The sequence below is a fragment of the Tauraco erythrolophus genome, chromosome 11 (assembly GCF_009769465.1).
Source record: "Tauraco erythrolophus isolate bTauEry1 chromosome 11, bTauEry1.pri, whole genome shotgun sequence".
NCBI classification, from domain to species: domain Eukaryota; kingdom Metazoa; phylum Chordata; class Aves; order Musophagiformes; family Musophagidae; genus Tauraco; species Tauraco erythrolophus.
This window is the reverse complement of record NC_141475.1, coordinates 5,062,978-5,086,129: the sequence shown is the minus strand read 5'-3', so window position 1 is coordinate 5,086,129 and position 23,152 is coordinate 5,062,978. Positions and strand designations below refer to the sequence as shown.

The window sequence follows — 23,152 nt, the reverse complement described above, 5'->3', positions numbered from 1 at the left end:
ACCTGAAGTGGCCTTACTACCCAAGTAGCAGTGAAGCCAGAATGCTCCATGAAGAGTAGTCAATGTCGAGTACCCTGGTATACAGCTCTGTACCATGAACTATTCTCAGAAAACACTACGACACGGTGGTACTTATGGATGGTGGTGGTGTTTTGTTTGGAGTTTTTTGCAGTGGATGAAGCAATAGAAGGAAGGACTTCAACTAAAATAAAGGATTTTTTTCATCTACCACTACATCTAAGCATTTAACTTGCATAGCACACTCCAAAAGCAGCTTTCTTGAACTGCATTCCAGCATGTCTCCTAGAAACATCCAACAGGAGATGGTTACAACAAGCATAAGCAAGATCTAGTAGTAGCTTCTCCGTTTTCCTTCCTAGTGTTTCATTAACAACCACCATGCCACTGACTAGGGCTACATGTTTTTGGTGCCAATTATTAGCCATTTTCTTTTGCTGCTGCTACATTTAAAAGACATTTTCCTCTGTTGTTACTGACATAGGGAATACCTCAGTTTTTAAAAAATACTTTATCTAAACTCAAAACCTGAAATTTGAATTAAAAAGAAATAATTAAAAAAAAAAAATCTTTCTTGGACTTCTCTCTTTGTTATTGCTGCAACAGTTATTTTCAGTTCCAGGTTTAAAGTAGTACTTTTTTATTTAATCATATAAAGCTGCCATAAAAGTTTTTTTTTTTTATTTTTTTTTTTTTTAAAGAGAAGCTTGATGTGAAATGTCTCTACTGCACTAGCTCTTTTCATTTGCTGAGGAGCTTTAGTGCAAACACATACTGCGTATTTATTTATAAAGGAATTCTAAATAGGGAATGTTATATAAAAAGCAGGAGAGAATGTTTCATAAGACCCTCACTGTGTAAACGCCTATTTAACGATGTACAGTTTCCCCCGCCGCAGTTTTATATCCATGCTTTCTACTATTTGCAACAAAATACCATTAAGATAGTTATATATACACATATTCCCCCGTCCCCCTGCACTGTGCTTTTGGTTACTTTCCATATCGATGACTGGAGACATGCTCCACCCTTCCAGTAGATTATAATCGATCAACACTGGAAGGTGCAGTACCCTTTAAAAAAGGTACAGTTTCCCCCTCGTGGATGAATCCCATAATGCATCTCAAAAAAAAAAGTGCTCAAGTAAGCGAGACTGCCTAAACGTTATGAAACATTATACAGAGACCAATTCCAAGATGACATTTAGGAATCTAGAGTTAGAGCAAATATATAGGAAGTTATATTCATTCCGTAACTATTTATCTATTGCAGCATTCATGAAAGTTCTCTCCTATGATTTTTCAAAGCTTTAGTTTACTGGGTGATGAGACAGGAGACACCAAAGCTTTGAGCTTGTTGTTTATAGCTTCTCCCCAACACAGCACTGTTTCATACCTCAGCTTTTTGTTAAAATCATGCTAAGACAACAAAACGTCACTCTCTACCAACTAAACCAGACAAACAGCCTGTATTAATGTTCACTGTACTCTCTGGCACACCTGACTAATCAAAGCTGCAAATCTACTACACAAATGGAATCGTTAAACTGACCTGAATGAAGCAGTACAGATTCAAACGAGTTTGTCTGGGGTCATTTTCTGCTCCATATAAAAAGATATGGAAATCCCTAAGCTGCAGTAAGTGCTCATGAGTAAGGTTTAAAGTACTTTTTCCGACATCATAGTTAGGTTCAAGCCATTAGAAATAAGGGGGCTGTCCAACAACAGCGATTCATGCAAAACAGACCTAAACTTTATTAAACAAAACAAAACAAAAAAAAAGGGAAGTACAAAATACTGAGAGAGTGCTTACTGTAAAAAAATAAAGTTACTGAAGGCTCTAACTACCAACGGGTTCTGAAGATACGTAAGCCTCCCACCAGGGCAGAGTACTGGAATGGCAGCATTAAATCAGCACTGATGCTACCCTGAGGTAGCTGGCAAATCTGTATAGGAGCAGAACACCCCAAAACAAAGCGTAACTAGATATTCAACTTAAAGATTTGCTTCTGAATGGAAGTTAACGTACAAGAACAATACAGCCTGATATACCTCCATGTAAACGCTTAAAAGGGAACAACATTTTATAACCATTTACTGCGTAATTTATTGCAGGCAGAATGCATCCAAAAAAAGAAAATCGCATCTTTCTGGAATCATAAGTCAAGCAGGTTTAAGAAAAACCTTAATTTTATGTGCAATATTCAAATTTAAAAATTTAAAATCTCCCCTGTTAACAATTTTGGTATACAAATGGGTTCTAAGGCTAGCCCTTTATTCCCACAGCATTTGCTTTGAGGTACTTTTAAAAAAAATGAAGTTGCAATAAAGAATATCAGAAATGACTCATTGCAATGAAATGCTAATCTGCAGTCGGTCTTATTTTACGTGCTTCCAAGTGCAATTTACGAAGTAAAAAAAGAAAATACTAAGAAAACACATCAAAATTCTGAAACCAACAAATGGCTCCTACTTCAATTACAAACACTTTCAGAAAAAAAAACAAACAACTATTTGAAACCTCTATATTCTGGCAGCCCTACTACAGCATATCCATAGTCCATACTGCAAGTAGCTAATAAGGAAATTGTGTTAAAATGATTTGTTCCCTTTAACATACTCATCAGGCACACAAGCTTTCCTCAGAACAACATGCAGCTGAACTCCTCCCATTTGTTGTAGAAAGCCCTAGCGTTTGTTAATTTTCAGGAAAGCAAGCTGGATCAACTGCACATACATTCTGAACTGACTACAACTGTCTTTGGGAAAAACAGCATGGATTTCCTGAACTGAGAACTAAAAGGAAAGTGTTTTTCTATCAGTATGTGTGGCAGTCTCACTTTGACACATCTTGCATCATAGGAAAGATAGTACTGGATATATATCTCCCCAGGACTTGCAATTCATTATGCAGGTGACGTCACCTCCTACTATTCCTAAGAGCCAGTTTTGCCTCAAGGAAGTTGTTTCATTTACTAGCACACACAGCATTACCTTTGTCATTTCATTCTGATCCTTAAGAACAGCTGTATAACACTGAATCCATGTAATGAAAATGAAAAGGTAGGAAGTAAACTAATTGTGCGCGGGATTTCTACAGTTCGTCTGACTCATTTTCCAGTCACTCCAATTTAGTAGCTGAATTTGAAAAGAATACATCACTTAAAAATATGCCCCTTTTAAACTGGCAACTCCATCAACCCGAAAAAGGCTGAAGCACTTATCTAATGTGTATTATGGTATTCTACAAAGAAACTCACTTTCATGATTCTACCTTTTCAGACCCTGCACACATTACAACAGTGCATTGGTGATACAAGTTGTAAAATACTTTTCGGTTCCTTTGGATTTGCATATGATGGTTTTTGCATCAGTCACTGCAGGTAGATTGAGCAAGCTTTGTTTTTGTGTTTTAACATGCATTCAACTAGATATGGATCAGAATAAATTTATACTCCCTTTTTATCGTTATAATTAGCTAAAAAATTGCAAGACAGTCCACAAAACAGGATTTGCTTTAAGACTAACTGCTGGAGTTCCAAGATGTAAGATATGCAGCACTGGAAAATCTTCAGTGATCAGGAATTAGTAGTGTTTAGCCAAGTGTTGAAAGCATTCAGAAGAAAAGTCCTGGTTGGAGGCATGAGGGCTTCAGCACCAACTTTTAAACCTCAATTTCTTGATTGCATATCTCCCATCTTCAAACCTACATTAAGAGGGGGAAAAAAAAAACAGGAAATAGTCTTAATTCCATGACATACTATCGGAGTGCAGTAGAACATTCTAACACTGCATGCACCACGCTGACACGCACACACAGCAGGTGTTAAGTATGATGCTACCCTAGCACGTATCCAGTCCACTGAAAACAACAGGCTTCTAGGTCAAGAATTCACTACACTGATTTTCCCCTGTTATGTCCATTCCAGCTTTCTGTCATCACTAGTAGTTTTGTCTGAAGTAGAAGGTATAATATTAAAAAGGTATTTTATGCTAAATTGAATTATCAGCAGTCATGAATTTATAGTCACAGCAAAACCCTCACTTTTCATGCTCATGTAATACGACACTCTTGGACGAAATATTCTATACGAAACATTTCAGATCTGCAGACTGATATGTAGCATCACAGCAAAATAAGAAATGGCTGTTGCACTACTACCTCCAAGGGAATACGGTCATCTGCAATCAAAGAACTCTGAACTCTTAACTGCTGAAGCAAATCCAGAGAAAGCTAAAACAAAGTTAACTTTGTCATAAACTAAATGGACTGAAAGTGAAAATTTCTAGTTCAGTTGGGTCTGACAAGTCCTCATCTCAAATGAAGCTGTTCTCAATTTATGTTAAAAAAACCCAGAGAAGTGAGGATCCCAAAAACATTATGCTTTGTGTCAGTCTGATACACGTTATACCCCCAAAATCCATCCCACCTTATAGCGGATTTAAAAATTAAAACTTCTTTTCCTGAAACCCAAGATCTAATTTATGGTCCACACTGGAAACAATTTTTCCATGCTGACTTCAAGAAGTATGAACTGAGACCTACCTGAAACAGAGTGCAAATATGAAATGAACTCAAGGTTGTGTATTTGTTTCAGCAGCTCGTGAGAACGTTTCACCCTCAGAGCGAGGCAAAACACTTTCCTTGCCTATTTATTTAGCCAATCAAAAGTAGGACTACAAAGTTACACACGTTGCTTCATTCAGGAATCACAGTACTGCTGAATTCAGCAATCACCAATATATCAAAAATACTGAATATATTTGGTCCCATGTATTTCAACGCATTTCAACAAGGCAAACCTGAGGCTCTTTCTTTCATATTCAACAATCATGAACCATGAAAACGATCCATGATTTCTGAAGATACACTGAGGAAGTCCCACTAGACTTCTCTCCTTTGCAAGGAACAACTATTACATATGCAACAATCTTAGTGTATTCTTATTCAATTAGAATACTGTAGCATAAAAGCACCCTAGACTGCTTACCTTCTGAAAAGTGTCCCTGAAAGAGCCTGCAATGCTGTCATTTATAAGCAAGATCAACCACTTCCCATCTAAATTGGTAACTTACACTGACTGCCAGGATGATCACCACTGTGGGGGCACATAACTATAGGTTGGTGTTCCTGGAGCCCGATATGTGGGCATAGTAACTGGATGAGGGGCTACTGGAGTCGGGGAATGAGTTGTCAACAAAGTACCTAGGATGAAGAGAACATATTTCAGTGAGCACAAATTCTAGTACAGAGGAAAAAAAAAAGGTGGAGGGAGAAGAGTTAATTTTAAAAACAATTACAGCTTGCCCATCTTCTGATTTAAAATTACCAGTATCATTTTGCACTCCAGCTCCAATTTTCCTTCAAATATTTAAGCAAGTGGATCATTTTGATGTTTAGTCCAATGCACACAAAGATACTCATTACTCAAAAATAGCTCTAGCAGAAACCCTGCAACATAAGATCATTCACTGCAAAACTTTTTCCCACAGCAGGCTTTGTATGTCATAGGAATATTCGACGGTAGACATAACTTGACTGATAAACCAGATTATTAGTTCTTGTTTGCATTATTACCCACAGGTTTTTAGAGACTAAGGGGCTTCAGAAACAAACAGGCTGAGACAGCAAGATCTTAACAGCCTTACTCTACAGCACTTTGTAGAAACAGTAACAGACACCTGGGATAAGCTTGCCCACGTACGAAACTCCAATGTTCGCTCAGTCTGTGACACATAACTTCTCTAGTTTTGAGATTCCTCAAATTAAATGATAAATTTGACAAGACTTGACAATCCCTCAGTAAACACTCACAGATGAGCCTAGATTATTGGTTAGACATTTCCTCCAAAACGCTACCACTAAAAAAGCGTGGCATTAGGAAGCAGACAGCCCGAACCACTGCCTACGACACAGAAGATCTGCAGGCAGCGCAAACACATAAAACGCTGTATCTCAACGTACAAAGAAGGTCAGTGCTATGAGGGGTGGACTGAGAACACTGCATTTTCCTCAGCCTTAAGAGGCTGCTGTTTTCTACTAAGCTTAGAGAAACATATTGAGAAGAGGAAGTCAGACTCTTAGCACTGGTAAGATGAGAAGCAAAGGGTGCAAGAGTAAGTGAAATTCCATAGAAATATAAAGAAAAACTATTTTACCATAATACTAATATCTGAAAAGAGGATGTGACACCTCCAACCTTAGAGATGATCAAAATATCACTGAACAAGTGTGCAACCTGATCTAGCTGGACCCACTTTGAAGATGCTGGACCAGGCCTACAGAAGTTCCTTCTGATCTAAACAATTTTACGATTCTGCCAACCACACCTCTGGCATCACGTTTTTGTAATGTGTTCTGTCTAAAACTGTAAGGAGATCTTCACCAAGAAAACATTAAGGGTTGTAAGTTCACATACCTGCTGACATTGCCATAGTAGTCCCAGCCACCATCCCCATAGTCACACCGTTTCCTCGTGGTGGCGGAATCGGAGCAGGATACATTGTTGCTGGCATGCCGTTAGGCTGCACAACTGTGGTGTGGTGAATTACGTGGGGTGGTGCTGCATATAAAGGCTGTGTGTAATAAGTGCCTTGCTGTCAAGAGAAAATAAGTAAATTAAGTAATTACAGTATATCTGGTGGGGAAGACACATGATGTGTCCTTTCATGAATGTATCACAAAATAAAAGCATTATTCTGAAGATGCAATGTATTTACAGAGCAGAAGCCAAAACATTCATTTCAACTATTTCAATTGCATTTCACTGGCAAGCTTTTTAACACTGAGTCCCTTTTTAGAGCATTTAGGATAATAATCAAAGCAGGAACCTTTGTAGAACTCCAACACTGACTGTAGCTGCAACAATAAGGGCTCATTTGTCATTCGTTCCCTTCGTTTTGTATCTTTTCATACATTAATCCATGACAGAACTTTTCTCATTCTTTCACAACTTTTTATTGGATTGCTTTTAGCTAAGGAACCAAACGTTTCTGACAAATCCAAATACACGAAGCAGATTGGATAAACCTTGTTACGTGCTTATTAATTCCCTTCAACTACTGTGTACATGCCAGACAAGATTCTTCTATGCAAAAGAGGGCGAATTTTTCCCCAAAATATCATGTTTACTGAAGTGCTACTATTACAAAATATAGAATTTCTTGTAATAGTTTTCAACGGTTTGCCTAGTGGTGTGAGACTTCGTAACTCTCCAAATCACACCAGAAGCTTCCTAAAAAAAAATAATGCAAGTTTATGACGATTTTTGACACAATGAAATCAGGATGCAGTAGTTAGAGCACCCAACGCACGTTTTTAAAACTACTGAATCTAGTGTCTCCGAAGACTGAACACATTAAGTGCAGAGTAACTGTCACGCAAGAGAGAATGTAAAAGTGCACGCACACGCTCTGTAAATCACTGTATTAAGAATTCTTACTGCAGGCAGGCTAAAAATTCTCTCCATCCATGAAGAAATAAATGCAATACAAAGTTAAGAGTTCCCGCATATATTACAAGGTAAACAAAATACTACCTGAACAGAGAGCCGCTCGGATTTGTTCGTTTACCTGTGCATATGGATTCTGCTGTGGATAGGCACTTCGAACTGGGTACACAGCAGTCTGATAGGGATTCGGTGACGAAGAATACGGTGGCACTGCTCCACTAGTGGGTGAACAAGATACTTTATATGGGGTGCCTGGTGTATAACCTGAAACAAAGGTAAGTCTGCATTAAAAGCATGAAAAACAAGTGTCAGTGCACTGCTTTCTAGAGTCAGGGGTAACAATTTTCTTCACTTCCAACTTCCTTAATCTTCATGTGAGTACTTAGTAAGCTAGTCTCAACACCTAAGCACAAGTTCTGTCATCTACATAATACTGATAACAGTCTGAAAACCACACTTGACTGCCAACTAAGCATGAAAAGTTAACTGGATTTTCGCACAATTTGCTTTTCAAATCTATGGATATGGGATCAAAAAAGTGGATTTGGATTTTCATAGTAACATCATTAAATACTTGGATTTGGCATATCAGGCAGCATTCTTACATAGGAGGATGTGGCACATGTTAATATCATCCAAGTTCTCAACAAATCCCAAACTGCACTGCTGAAACACAGTAATGGTTAACTAATCTGCAGTCACCTTCCGTAGAAGATGATATGATACAGCATAAGAACAACAATTTCAAAAGTCAGAACCACATAAAGAGCTCGAGATGTATTTTCAGAGAACAGAGAGATGAAATCTGCAACCTCTACTTCAGCTTAAGTTTATTCATGTTTGTTTTCTGAATTGCCTACAATAAATCTGAAAGGCCATACCTTTAAAACCCCAGCACTGTAGAGTTCATTGCAACTGCACATTAGACTTCGAAGGAACTTTAGTATCTTTAAATCTTTTGTGTATTATATACACAGACATACTCTTAATCATCATTTAAGAATTACTTTTATACATTATAGTAAGACTTCCGACGCCATCAGAAAGAATTCTGCATTCCTATTACAAGGCCCTCAAAATCAGTTTGCCTTGCAAATGTTGGGAACTGTTCAATTTTTACAGGGGCAAGTAGCAACTGCCTAAGGACAGGTCCTTTGTAATTTTTCCAGCTCTTATCAGACAAGGCCTCAGAATAACAGGACAAGGGCTTGATGAGGCATGGAGGAGATCTACGAAAAGCACCATTGCTGCTGCATGCTACACTCCCAAGATTATACTATGGCACTATGGCTTAACGGCCAGAGTGGGAATACAAATACCTCAGCAGCAGCATCCTCCAGTAATGACATTTAGGGCAGTAAACAACAGGCATGATCTATTCTGGAGAAATCACCAAGGCCCTTGCCTGTGCTATGCTGAAAAGATCTGGGGTCTCAGGCAGGTCCACCACACTAGGAGACGCAACATCAACAGATATGATTTCTAATTAGTTGGAATTGTACAAATTAGTACTAGGGCAACATGAGAAAGAAGAATCACCTAGTAAATCTAGAAAAAAAGAGACTATCTGAATAGGGATTAAGTTGACTTCAAAAACCACCTAGAATGTGCTGACTTCAATACAGAGAACAGATCTCAAGCCATACAGCAGAGAGAACACTGGCATTTGTGTTGTGAAAAATCAGTCTGTGCAGACAGCATGATGACAGATGACCTTCATTCCTTTTGCAGAGGTCTGAGCTTCTTCCAGTTACATCCCACCTTTTAAACTGAAAATTGTTATGTTAACAAAGAAATAGGTTTACTATGGTTTTGGGTTGTTGTTTTTTGTTGTGTTGTTGGGGTTTTTTAATAGAATTTAACACCTTTAGAGACACTACAGAAAGCTACCACAGCACTTACTCTGAACTCTTGTTTTTAGAGATCCTAAGTATTTCATAAATAGACCATGCTGAAGAAGTAACTTCTATTTCTAGTATGGGGAGCTATTTGTGTTGGAAAACTAGCTACTAAATGCTGAACACAAAGCATCACTACTGAACTACAACCATGTCCTTAGTCAAGCCCACTCTCATTCTAAAAACCCACTGATGCAGCTGCACAGGTAATTTAACTTTCATTCTTGCAAAGTGGTACATCTGTATAAGAGGTACTCTGTCTTCCCATTTAATTTTTTTCTCCCCTGCAGGAAGCAAAGACCTTAAAAGTAAACCACATGGTTATTCAACAACACATTTAAGAAGGATATCTGTAAAAAGGTATCCTTTCTGAACAGCAATAGCATGACACATTCAAACACTGCTGCGTGATGTGAATTTACAAAAGCTTTGATTCTACAAACAAGCAGTTACGTCAGATAAAAAAAAAAAGGAAAAATCACAGCTGTTGGGACAAAGTAATTGCAGTTGTTATCTGCCTGAATTAGAAGATCTGAACGTTTTTAACTTTAGTTCATAGCTTAAAGAATAGCTAAATTAAAGCTATTCTTAGTTCTGAAATAAAAGCTTATTTTCAATTCAACAGCAATAAAGACTTTAATAGTAGTAGCTTTAAAAAAAAAACAACAATCAAGGACATTTGAAGATGGTATACTACTTCTATATGTCTTTATTCCTTTTTCACACAAAAGTGAAAAATTCCTTACTCTAACTTTGTGATATAGCATGAGATATATATTCCAGGATTAAGCAATGCAAACTAATCTTACTACATGCTTAAGTCAAGAATCTTCCCCAGAAACCATAACCTTTTATTACAACATAACTGACATGAAGAAAAAAAACAATCAACTGGTCAAAAACATCAGTCTTGTGATTTGGTAAATTGATTACATGCAGCTTATCTTCATCTTCCTGCAGTAGGATTTGTAAACTACAACCAGTAACAAGACTGGAACTTCCTTTCAGTTATCTGATCCAAGGATCAAAAGCTACAGCTACTCCTCAGTGCAGCTGCAGGAATCCCGACGACACATACAACAGAGCACAGAAGGCAGAGACACATCACCAAGGTAATCCCAACTGCGAAACTGAACAGCCCGTTAGTGATGCAAGCTGGTAATAAAAGCCCACCTAGGGTTTTGATTGCCATGTTAAGAGTCATACCCCTGATGGGAACTGCTCTCCCTTGAACAGCACTCACAGAAGTTCTTAAGAAATCCAGTGTACACGCAAGCTGGCACCCCCAGGTACCATACTTGCAGGGAGGCAATACTCTATCCAAAGGATAGATTTTTTTTTTTTTTAATTACTGGAACTTATAATATCCATCCATCTCCCTAGGTTGAATTCAAGACCGAAGACAAGCCGAAATCAGTTCTGCACTCGCTATGCCTCCAGGCAGCAAACTCAGAGACAGAAGTTGCACCAACTAGAATACTCCACAGTTCCAAGGAAAGCTACCCAGCTACACACTTTTGTCAGGTTCTGCAGGCAAACATTTCAGATGACTGACTCTCTCTTGGCTCAGTAATCGCTGCCACACACTTTACGTGAAAAGCCATACATCACAAACACGGAACTTCAATACTGCAGGGAGGCTTCCACAATGTAAGCTTCCCAATTTCAAGCAGTATCCTTTCCTATCCCCGAAGTTACACAAGGGCATTCAAGGACAAACTGGGTTATATGCCTTGTGTATCTGAAAAACTAGCATAATACGTGCAGGAAAGAGCTCCTGAAGATGGCCCAGATCTACATTAACAAAGCAATGCATGGAACTCCTTAGCATGCAAACTAACCACAGGGAGAACACCATTCTATCAGTTCCTGGTTTAAGTGGAAATTCAACGTTACCAGTTTGTGTTTGGTTTCAAGCATTAGCACATCAAAATCATAGCAAAAGTAGAACTACATGAAAACAGCTTAGGTGAGTGCTTTGGTTTCTCCTGAGGAGAAGGGAGATGGGAAAACAGGCACAGCACATTTCCTTTCTCTTAAGTGTATGCAAGTATGCAAGTGCAGTTACCTATATCCTCCCCCAGTATCCACTAGGGACAAAACAGTTTTACCCACCAACCACGCTTTCCAGACAACTCGTTTGTGCAAGACAATCTTAAGGGCAGAAAGAAGGCAGCAAGCTGAACTTGGAAAGATGGGATTTAAAAAAAGGATGAAAAAGAATTCTGAAGACAACAGACAGAAGAAAAAAAAACAGGAATCCAGAAACAATCAGTAGGATGCACAGCAAGCGGAATCATGAAGGAAGCAGTGAAGGGAAAGGCGATGCAATCCTCAAGTACCAGCCTGAAATATAGAAACAACAGCTGAAAACTCAGCTTTTCTCTTCTCTGAAGGTGAAAACAGTATGACAAGATATGATTACACTCAGTTTAATTTATCAGATGATTCCTTAAGAGTCAAAGTGAGGTAAAACTTATCCCACAGTGCAAGTGTGATTGTAAGCCCCTACAGCTTTTCCTCATTCTTGGCTACAACAACTTCCAAACTTCAGGTTACTACTTTGACATACCTATTTCACATACCTGTTTGGAAGGTAGGATTTGCTCCAGGATACATATTAGGGGAATAGGCAGGAGCAGCCGCTGCATAGCCCATTGGGAAGCCAGCTGGAAGAAAGAATATGACACAGTTATTATCTAGACTGACTGCACAGTCTAACCAGACTTTACTCTCAAAGATTCTTGCCGTACATCTTTTAACTGAGATAAGCTAACAGATGGCCTTCAGTCACTCTTCCTCAACTAAAACACTGGGCTCCTCTTCTCCCAAGCCACTTGAGCTGAACGCTAGATGAAGGGAACAGCAAAGGAGTCACAAGTACCACTCTCCTTTATACCCCTGTTCCAGCAAATTTCAACATTGGCCAAGTAACTCTTAAGTCAGTTGGACAACAAAGTTCTGTGCAACTATCCAACCCTCCTGCCCCCTGAGTTTTAAGGCGCGATGGACACAAAATCTTTATCTGAAGAAAAGGGATTTTCTTTCACAGAAATAAATCCCTAAAAGTCAGTGACTCTGATTCTCTAGATCAGAGATATCACAGAATCATAGAATGGTTTGGGTTGCAAAGGACCTTAAAGATCATCTAGTTCCAACCCCCCTGCCATGGGCACGGACACCCTCCCCTAGATAAGGCTGCTCAAAGCCTCCTCCAACCTGGCCCTGAACACCTCCAGGGATGGGGCATGCACAGCTTCTCTGTGCAATGTGATCCAGTGCCTCAGCACCCTCAATGTAAAAAATTTCTTCCTAAAATCTCCCCTCTTTCAGTTTAAATCCGTTATCCCTTGTCCTGTCATTACACACCCTTGTAAAAAGTCCCTCTCCAGCTTTCTTGTAGGCCCCCTTCAGGTACTGGAAGGCTGCTAGAAGATGACCCCAGAGCCTTCTCTTCTCCAGGCTAAACAGCCCCAACTCTCTCAGCCTGTCTTCACAGGAGAGGTGCTCCAGCCCTCCCAAACAGGAGTACAAAGCAGCCTTAGGTAGGCCAAAATGCTTGTTGCGTTTGACGCAGATTTGTTGCTAGACTCAGGCAGCAAACAAGCTCACCAGCCTCAGGCATGTACTACAACAGCTGGCAGTTACCAGTAACAAGTGATTCACTGAGGTATCGGTAAAATGGTAAGTAAAATGGTAAGTAAACACCAAAATACAAGAACCACTATGGCTGAATGAACATTGCAACACACCGGCCTCCAATATAAGGCAAAAAACAGCATTAGCAAAAGCTGCAGTTGCTTGAAAGACATGAAGTTTTAGATTGCAATAAGTGAAACTTCTGAATTAATCATAGCTATTAATTTTTCCAGGAATTTATTTACATTATTACAAACTGTAAACCTGAGTAATACCTGTATTTAGAAATACAGTTACTACCACATTATGTTATCAACATACAAAGATTTCAACTTCTCCAAACAAAAGACAATTACTGTTTGCATATTCACTGTTCACTATTCTAGCCGCTAGTTTTAAACTGCTATTCAAATCTGAAGGGTTTCTATTTTGCTATAAATCCCAGAGTACTTAGCAATTACTCCTAACCATAAAATTCCTTACCTCGGGACTATATATATGCTAACCTAGTTTTGTAAAGCACTCTGTAAACATATCAAGTGACATACACTTGGCACTACTATCAGGTGGTCAGCATGGATAAGAATAAGAAAAGCATTAGGCTCAATGATCAAAGGTAAAAATAAGATATCCAACTCATAACAATTTTTCAGAGTGTAAATAACCCTTAAGTTTTCCAATTCACAAGCTAGCTTTAGCACAGCTTTACACCTTACTCAAACTGACTAGACATCTGCAACATTATTTACAGTTGTACACGTTTTCAGTCCCCTATTCTTTCTTCACAGGTTTAGCTCCACAGTAGACCACTCTGAGCTGCTCAAGAAACAAGTCGTTTGTGAAAAAGGTAACTACGACAAGCAGCAGTTTTAACTTTTACATAACACTTCCATCCATGTGAGAACATTTGGATATTGATTCCTTGCTACTGTAAACCCATCCAACAACCTCAAATAGGGGTAGTATAATATAAACAGCTATTAAACATGCAAAAGCCTTAGAAGCATAGTGCCTTTAAATAATTCATTCCACCTAGAGAGATGTTCATTACTATTACCCTGCAACCCATGTAAATTCAATGATCTGAATAAAGAATCTATAGCTTTTCGATTAGGAGAGGCAAAGAAGGGAGACTTGGTCACGCAACAGTTTAAGAAACCCTAAAATGCAAGCCTACTTTCCATTTTAGCAAAGACGTTTTGTGTCTCTCCCACCATCTTTAAGCCTGAACCAGGCAGCTCAGCAAACCACCTGTAACAGTGTAACACCATAGACCTTATCAACTAAGCTGAATTTAAGCATCCTAGTTGTGTAAACTAACTGCTAAAGGAAGAATTTTGAGCCATCAACTTGTAGCGTGACATTTAAGGCACTCCCGTAACAGTTCTACTTCAATTCCATGTATTTTAGTTATGCTACTTTGCAACTAAGTGAAGACTGGCAAACATACAGTACTTATGTAATTCAGTATGTAGTCTAATATGTGTGAAGAGTAGAATAAAAGATTAGAAGTTGTAATGATGTTTAAACTGCTATTTACAAATCTACAATAGTGTATCTTCCTAAGTAAAGTGAAGTGCCACTTAAATTAGTATAAACAAGAGCTTCAATGCAATGTGTAAATGGTTGCAAGTACAAATGAAACCTTGGTTAATATAAATCTGTGTTTAGAAAAGAAAGAGAAAAAACCACAAAGTCATATTCAAACCATTCATAATAATCTTTAAAGCAAAAGAAAGCCTTGAAAAAGCAATCTATTGCAAATATACAAATATTTTTACTGTAACCGATATTAGTGAACCACTGCTACTTGCCTTGTTATAAAATTACTGTAGTTCATATAACTAAGACAGTTACAGAGAATAAAACCATCCTGTGGGACTTAATGGTTACACAGCATCAGCTTTGCAATTTATTACTGCACCACTTCAGTACTCAATAGACTTAAAACCAATGCAATACAGTTTGTGTTTTCCCCGTATAAATACTGTAGAAATCGAGAGGTACACTAGTTTGAGGAAAAATTTTGAAGTACCTGAAAATTAAAAGGTTTTTGAGACGACCTCGTCAACAGTAAATACACTGATGCACCAGCATTTAGAAGAAGGAACAGAGAAAAAAAGTGGAACAGAGAAATAGGAACTACAGCACACTACCTAATCTGAAGAAAAAAAACTTAAAACTGTAAATCTTAGTAGGAAAATATAGCACAGCTACAAAGATGATAAACAGTAACAGTGCAGAGTGATTTCTAGCTCCTGACACCACTTAAATAACAAAACATCCTTCCTGTAAAGCTATAGAAGTTTAATTGGTTATGATACATAAAATCGGAGCTGAAAGACCTTCCACAGCCTCTCTCAGGATGCAGCAGTTCCCTTACCCACAGATATCAGAAAAAAAGACTGCATCAAGACATACTGCTTGAAATGCCTCACAGAGGTACACAGCCCTTCTCTTCAGCCTTCCTGGGAAGTTCTGTCCAAATCTAATTATTGCCTTATTCAGCTTCTGAACTACTAGGACATCAGAAACGAAGCCTGCTCAAACACGCATTAGGAGATGACGGGGGAAAAAACCCTGGTGAGAAACCTGAAGCCAAATGAGAAGCAAAGAAAGCAAGAAATACATTTAATTTCTGTTTTAAAAACATTTTTTTGGCCATTTTCTTGGTCTCACCTTTGATGCAATGCTTCAGGCAGTCATAAAGCAGATAGGATGAAGAAGAATTAAAGGACAGAGAGGTTAACAGCGCTAGCCAACTAGCAGCAGAAATAGACTGACTCCTCTTCTTACAGGGCGTAATTATTAGAGCTCCTAAAATAAGCTGCTTTGGAAGAGATACTGAAGCTAGAAATATAACAGAACAACTAACATATCTCTTGATGTCACTTTTTTAAATTAAAAAAAAAAACCAACACCCGATACAGATTACCGTACATGAAGCCATTCATAAGTAACTATTTCTTCTTGAATACAAAGAAAGATCCGTGTAATTGAAACTCCTTAAAAAAAAAACTAGTTTACTTACCCGGATAACCAATTCCTTTGGCATTTGCATAGGGAACCCCAGAAGACCCAGGGCTATACACAGGATTCATGATTTCAGTAACTGAATAAGGAAGCAAAAAAAAAAAAAAGAAAAATTATTTACTCAAGTATAGGGAAAAATTGATATCTCAGCAAGTAAAATGGAACAGGAAACGGGGGAAAGCATATTGAAAAAAGTAATAGAGGAAAAAGCATCAATTCCACTACTCGTCATTGGAACTGTAGCTACAAGCAATATAGAGTCACTGCAGAAGTAAGTTTCAAAGCATCACAACTCTCAATCGGCTAGAGATTGTCTCAGGAAGGAAACACTCCCCACTGCGGAGCACGCTTCCAAAGTATTTCCATCCCTACGAGCTCCCCAATGGCGTGCAAATCCATAACCCACTGCAGGATTTCACATGTTCAACTTCTCCCTCCATCCACGTCACCTACCAGTCACTTCTCATCTATCTGTCCTCTACCAATATTTGTTTCTTCCCATTTCTTTCTTGAAGCATCCATCTGAAGGATGCAAATACTTATGGTCCATTACTAACAGCACATCAAGCCTGGGATTCCACTCCTTTACCAGCATGGAATTAACCAACTGTCAACGGCCCAAGTACTACAGAGGTAAGTGGTAAAAGACTTTCTGTATTAGACAGCTAGCTCACAGTTATTTGTTTGTTTACTTGCTGCTAAGTTCTTCGGAGCCTACGACAAGCTGACAGTTGGGTCCAGTCATTTCTGAATTACGTATCACACACCAAAAAGGCACCTACGGTTAGCATCGCCGGCAGGAATAAAACCGACTCCCAGTTTTAAAAACCATCTTATACATAAACACCAAGCAAAATAAAACGCCACTGAAGACGCTTCTCAAGTTCTTCTAGTACACCTATGTACTTCTAGGAATATAAATCACTGCGTCACAGCTCACAAGCAAAACCACCGTATGCCTCTTACAAGAGTACTGTTTGGAACTACTTTCCTAATATTTTAGAAAAAAAAAAACATATCTTAATCCAAATATTTTCAATCATCTGATTTTCAGCATATATTTACAGATTTACCACTTCTCTTCCTGCAAGCACCCATTTTTCACTACAAACAGCCTCTGATGGCAAGACAGGAGGGCACACTATGAAGCCAGACTTTATTAACTGTTAATATCTGATACTTGAGTCACTTCCTCTTCTGCATCTGGAGATGCTGTCTTTACTTGAACCAACAGTGAGTTAAGCAGTTTAACACGGTTAAACGGAATTTTTTAATAAAGTTTACGAAGCAAGAGAGTCGTAATTACACGTGCACTGCTTCAGTTAAAGAAAATGTTATGGCAGGAATCTGAAGTAAGTTTATCACTATAGCTGCACTGATAAACCTACATTAAGTGACTGTATAAAGCCTAATAGTTTGCTTTTTAAAATAACTTTTGAAAAACACTTCTGTTCCAAGAGTTTAAGCAGCACCTAGTACACAACATTAGTAAAAGAACAATTTATGCAAAATTAGGAAACCAGAAAGTAAGTGCTGTCAGAATGTTCACCATCAGGTTTCACAAAACACTCAAACTTGACATAAGAGAATTAAAATATTCACCAATTTCTTCTACTTCCTCCCCATACACACTTAGCAATAATACTAACTGAAATAGAATTGCTTTTATTTTTTCCAGCTTCATACTTTATTACTTATCAAGACAACAGAATCCATTAAGAATTAAAAAGCAAACAACCTGCCATATACATTGCTTAGTACAGTGAAAGTTCCCCAGAGCAGCATGTTTAAATCACCAAACATAAAAAAAAAAAAAAATCATTTTGACACAGATTCTCTCTGGAAATGTTCTACAGCAAACTAGTGGACTTCAAGTACACAGCACTATTTTCCACTGAAGCCCCGTGGAGCTTTAATAGCATTAACTCTGCTGCACCATAACCACCAGACATATTTTGCTAGACTACCATTTAATTGTAGCAAGACTGTCTTTTCTCCCATACTTTCTCCTTTGTATCCTTCTTCCCAAATAAAAGCTCTCATTTACTTGAAAATATTCAGTCTGTTCCCTTAATATCTCCCTACATTTCCTTCTCGTTTGCATCTCTGCTCCTCTTTCAATGTTGATTTTGTCACATTTTGTCTCTAAACTTACAAAACCTGTAAGAGGTTCAAAGCTTCCCTGGTCTCAGCATTTCCAGGTTGTGGGGCAGAAGTCTGAAGGGAGCTGGATATACCTTTCCACTCAAATAAAAACAGCCTTCTCCCACACCGCCATATCCCTACAAATACGCTCCTCCTCCTTGCAGCCTCTAAAGCAATCAGGAGGAAAGAAAACCCTGTAACCCTCAAACCCTTCTGAATGGCAGCGAGAGGCAGCATTCTGTGAATATTTGGGTAAAATGTAAAACACAGCCCCAACTATTAGAAGTGCTAGTAGCCAATGACTGCAGAGGAACACAAGGACATACATTCTGGGAAACGACTTAATCAGAAGCCATAAAAAGCTGAAAAGGTACCAAAAATGAACAGAAAAGGTCAGACAACTCATCAGACTTGATCTCAAAGTACAGATGAAGAGAAAGGAATTCCACTTAAGTAAGGGGGGAAAAAAAAACCTATGGCACTGGGAGCCTGCAAGAGGTCTCTTACTGGAAACAATGTCAACTTCCACTTCGAATACATCCATACTTTGAAATTCCTGTGTGTGAACGCACATTAACTCAACTTTGGTTGAACAGGTATATACTTTCACCACTGAAATACAAGTGGAAGATCCATCAGCCTACAAGAAGCGCTTACAGTTTCTGTAATGCAGACAAAACTTCAGATCACCTCTAATTAAAAATAATTATTTTCAGGTCTTCTCTCAAGGACCCAACATGTGTAAGTATAATTATAAAGTATTACCCAGTGGCTGCAATCATCCCACTCCTCCTGTAATCCTACCTGGAAGGGCATCTGTTATATAGAAACATGGAACCTTGCAGTCCACTTCCCTGTAACGCTTGAAGTCCACATCAAACGTTACGGAAACCAGCATAAAGCGACCGCAAAGAATCATGGCTTTCAACCCTTTTGTTGGCTCCCCCTCCAAAGCATTCTCATGTTAATGTGTATGCAAAGAAGTGTCTACTGTGCATCACCCGTACATAAATTGCACAGTCAACTGCACATAAATCACAGCCGACTAATTCTTTCAGCCGAAATGAAGGCAATCATACTTATTAAAGATGCTCTGATTAAAGACTACGCAAGCATGCTCGGGACGCGCAAATGCTTCACCTTCGTTCTTGCCAAAGCCAAACAATCAAACTCAGTTTTGATCAAGCCTCATCTTGGGACAGATACCAGGACGATCATCCTCCTCTTAAATCCACGTTTCAGGAAGCTGAGCACAAAGGTCAACTGCTGCTAATGCTGAAGATCTAGCACTCCGAATTAGACACGCTTCTGCACATAACTCTTCCTGCTACACTCAGAACAAGCACGCTTCTAGGAAATTCTGCTTTTAAAAATCATTTTACAACGATACATGCAAAAAACCACAGATCAATGCAAATACTGTAAAAGAAAGTGCACATTCTGTTGTAACACATTTTCGATGTGCAGAAATGCTATCAGAACAAGATCTACTGAATACCACCTTGTGCTCATTTTATGACAATTCCATCACAAGAGTTGGGGAAGAATCTCCAAGTACCTTGCCTAAAGCACACCACTGCAGTCCACTATTGCTTCTGTTCTTGGAACTTAAGCAGACTCACACTGTCCATATAGTATATAACATCTATCCATCCTGCAATACTTTTCGAATGCTGTTTGCTATGAAACTGCATAAACAACCCAGTTTCCACTTCTATACAATTCCTTAACAAAGTTACCACCTTAGTAATGTTCTACATTTTACTCATTCGATTTCCAGTCAAAGTTTAATAAAAGTAAAATACAATTCCTAAATGTCTGGTAGTTTGTAACGTAAAAAAAGTCTTTTCCACTGCTAAGTAACAAAGAAAATAGCTCAGGACACTTCAGCTCTTCTAACAACTGACAATGACTAAAGGACTAGTCGCATTACGTTGTGTTAGAACTTCAGTCATCAAAATAGGCCCTTTGATGCAAATCCTAGACCAAATAACAGGGACTTCTGTCAAAATTACTTTTAAAAAAAGGGGGCTCATATCAACAGGCATTTAAGACTTTACCATAAAGTCTAAACCAACACATCTCACGCCGCATTGGTATTTGCAGGTAGCATGTAATTCATTGTTTCCATTCATCCAAGACCTCCAAAAAGGTCACTGAATTTTACCAGGAAGCGAGTTCAAAACAGGACATGGGTTTATGGTAGTTCATGACTGAAGCCAGCTGGAATCAATGCTTACACAGAACAGCCATGCTTCTGGCAAGTGATCCCGCTCCCTGCACTGGGACAGTAACGGCACTCTAACCCCTCAGTTGAATCAGCTAAGTCTGTTGGCAGAATTCTGAGGTTTGCTGGAGTTTTTTGGGCACCAGGGGTGCTGCATTTTCTTCCTACCAGCTTGAGAGCGCCGAGACACATTACCAAATGGCTAAGACAGCATCAGTTCCAATGCAAGGAAGAGAGCAGGACCGGACAGTGGCAGCTCAGACTGAGGCTGCAGAATCACAGCCAGCAAAAGGATAATTACCAACTTTGCCCAAAGTTCACACATAAAGTAAAATACAAAGCTGGAAGCATCATTCACACGCAAGCCTTCCTCCCCTGCTTAAGTTACAAGCTGTTCTTCTCACAAAAGACAAAGAACGAGACACCTGCAATCACCCTTCTATAATTTGTATGTATGCAGTATTTTTTTTTAAATGCTACAAAGGAATAGAACAGTTTAGACTTTTTAATCCTTTCTACTGAACACAATTCTCATCTATAAGCCTACTCTACAAGTGGTTTGTTGTTACCGTTTTTTTGGTTGAAAATTTGGTAACACCAATACTACCTGTACCCAGTATCAGTAAAGACAGAAACAATACAATTATATATTGAAGACTCAACAGAATTAGTTCTACATGTCATTTGCAAAAAGAAAACCTATACCAAAAACGTCATACTCAGATCCTGCTCGTGAACCAACTTTGTATGAACATTAGTGGCACTACTCCATTCTCCCAAAATACCAGAACATCACCAAACCTGTTTTTCTTCAGAAAACCCACTACCTATGGAAAGATTAAACAAACAGCCTAGTGTTTCTCAAAGCCTTCAGTTTCTGTTGTTGCTACTGCACAAGAGGATAAAAGCAGTCAGCTCCAATCCTTGCATCTCCCGCGTAACTTTGAGATCCTATCTATTCTTATTTCAAAGAAGTGAAGAAGCACAGCAAAATCGACAATTCCTCATGGTAAGAATTTTAGAAGCCTGTCTATTGCCAAATTTAGATGAAGTTAATCGACTATAAGAAACAGGGAAAACCCCAACAAATCGGAATAAAACTTCACTACGTGAAGGAATCATAGTCACAACTTTTTAGTAAAATCCTGAAGTTCCGCTTCTTGGCAAATTTTTATCCTACAAAGCATTTTTTTCATTAAGTTCAATTTCAGTTCATCCCACACTCCTTTCTGAAATAAGGTAAAACCATCGCAAATTCCAAATTGAGACAGAATCTCCAAAAGCTCCTTCTACTCTCTCTAATCTCCTTCTACTTTTTAACCTGAAAGTTAAAGCATATAATTACTATCCCAAACGTACTGGTTGGGAAGCGTGTGTTATACAAGCATGGAAGTTTTATGACATTAACAATTACACATCTTACAGTAAAATCACATCAGAGCAGACAGAAAGTCTAGTCAAATTAGGCAACATGCATACTACTACTAAACACTTAAAAACAAAGTAAGTCCAGCTCATCTTCTGCTGAGAGCTGTGTACCTTCCCTTACTTAAAACCTAACTTCTATGTTCCTCAGAGCACAGATTTCACCATTTGGCTGGTGTTTATGGTTTGGCATCAACTGTTCTAGAAAAGTGCTGAAAGCATGGCTGCACCAGGCCTTTTTTCTTTTTGCCTCACAACTCTTTCTAGAAGCTACAGATGACTAAAATTTTATTTCTTCCTCCAGCTCACAGATATAAGGGTGACAGAGCAGATACAACACACAAGCCCCACTTACTGATACTACTGCTTTGCAAATCCAGTTGACTGATCCCCTCATGCCACTATACTGAATTTTTATGAAGTTATCAACTGGACAATCCTCAGCCCACATCGATAAGCCAGCATTAACGACATCCCGCACGCTCAGAAACAACAGACACCATACAGGTAACCTGAGCCCCGGGCAGCGACAGAAAGCAAAAGGGAACGAGACCAGGGAGGCCGCGGGCCCGGCCACACCGGTGCGGCGAGGGGCTGGTAATTGGCTCCCTCCTCAATTAGCGCGTCACCTGCCACCGTTTAAAGGCCACTCTGGGCACCTGTTACCGAGAACCCTCCAGGCCCCGAGCGACGCTGAAGGTTACTCGCTGCCCCGCCTGGCGGAGAGCGGCGCGCAGCGGCCCGCCGGGCCGCAGCGCTCTCCCCGGCATCATCCGCAGCGGTGCCGGGGCCCGCCCCTGCGCCGGGACCCGGGATGACGCCGCCGCCGCGGGCGAAAGGGTGGCCCGGATGCCCGAGGGGAGCCGCGGAGCAGCGCGGCCCGCCCGACAGGCCGGCGGCGGAGGCCGCGGAGAAGGCGCCGGGCCTGGGCTCCCTTACACAGCGCGCCCGGTGCAGCGGAGAGAAAGGAGCAGCTCCGGGAACCGGCACTACCCGCGGGGGGGCCTCGGCGCCTCGCACTCACCGGGCTGCGGCGCTTCGTGGTGGCGGCCCGGCCGTCGCTGGCTGTCTCGCTGCGTGCGTGCGTCCGTCCGTGCGTACGCGGAGGCGGGGCGGCGGGCGGAGCCGGGAGAGCGCTGCCTGCGAGGGGAGCGGGGGGGGCAGCGGCCGCCGAGGGACTGCGGCTCGTCCGCGCCCGGCCGCACCGAACTGCGCACCGACCCAGCGGCTGCGTCACTTCCGCGGGGGAGGGGGCGCGCGCACCCCGCCGAGGGGGCGGAAGCTGCCGTCACGTGCACGGAAGCCCCCGGGCACCCC

General features: G+C 40.0%; 1 protein-coding gene across 1 annotated transcript; it reads right to left on the bottom strand.

Annotated features, from left to right (window-relative positions):
* Positions 1–1,633: 1,633 nt before the first annotated feature.
* Positions 1,634–22,933, bottom strand: FAM168B (family with sequence similarity 168 member B). The gene is made up of 7 exons (XM_086618068.1): positions 22,860–22,933; positions 16,037–16,117; positions 11,952–12,035; positions 7,590–7,732; positions 6,437–6,614; positions 5,094–5,223; positions 1,634–3,723 (listed from the first exon to the last, which is right to left on the bottom strand). The coding sequence occupies exons 2-6, from the start codon at positions 16,104–16,106 to the stop codon at positions 5,111–5,113; spliced, it is 588 nt and encodes a 195-aa protein (XP_086474194.1). The 5' UTR covers positions 16,107–16,117; positions 22,860–22,933; the 3' UTR covers positions 1,634–3,723; positions 5,094–5,110.
* Positions 22,934–23,152: the final 219 nt, after the last annotated feature.

What these genes read in the sequence shown, in the direction of transcription:
- FAM168B (XM_086618068.1), bottom strand. Translation starts at nt 16,106, where the DNA reads ATGAATCCTGTGTATAGCCCTGGGTCTTCTGGGGTTCCCTATGCAAAT. An exon ending in CAAAGGAATTGGTTATCCGG is followed by an intron (nt 12,036 to 16,036) that starts GTAAGTAAACTA and finishes TCTTTCTTCCAG; the next exon opens with CTGGCTTCCCAATGGGCTAT. An exon ending in AAATCCTACCTTCCAAACAG is followed by an intron (nt 7,733 to 11,951) that starts GTATGTGAAATA and finishes CCTTTGTTTCAG; the next exon opens with GTTATACACCAGGCACCCCA.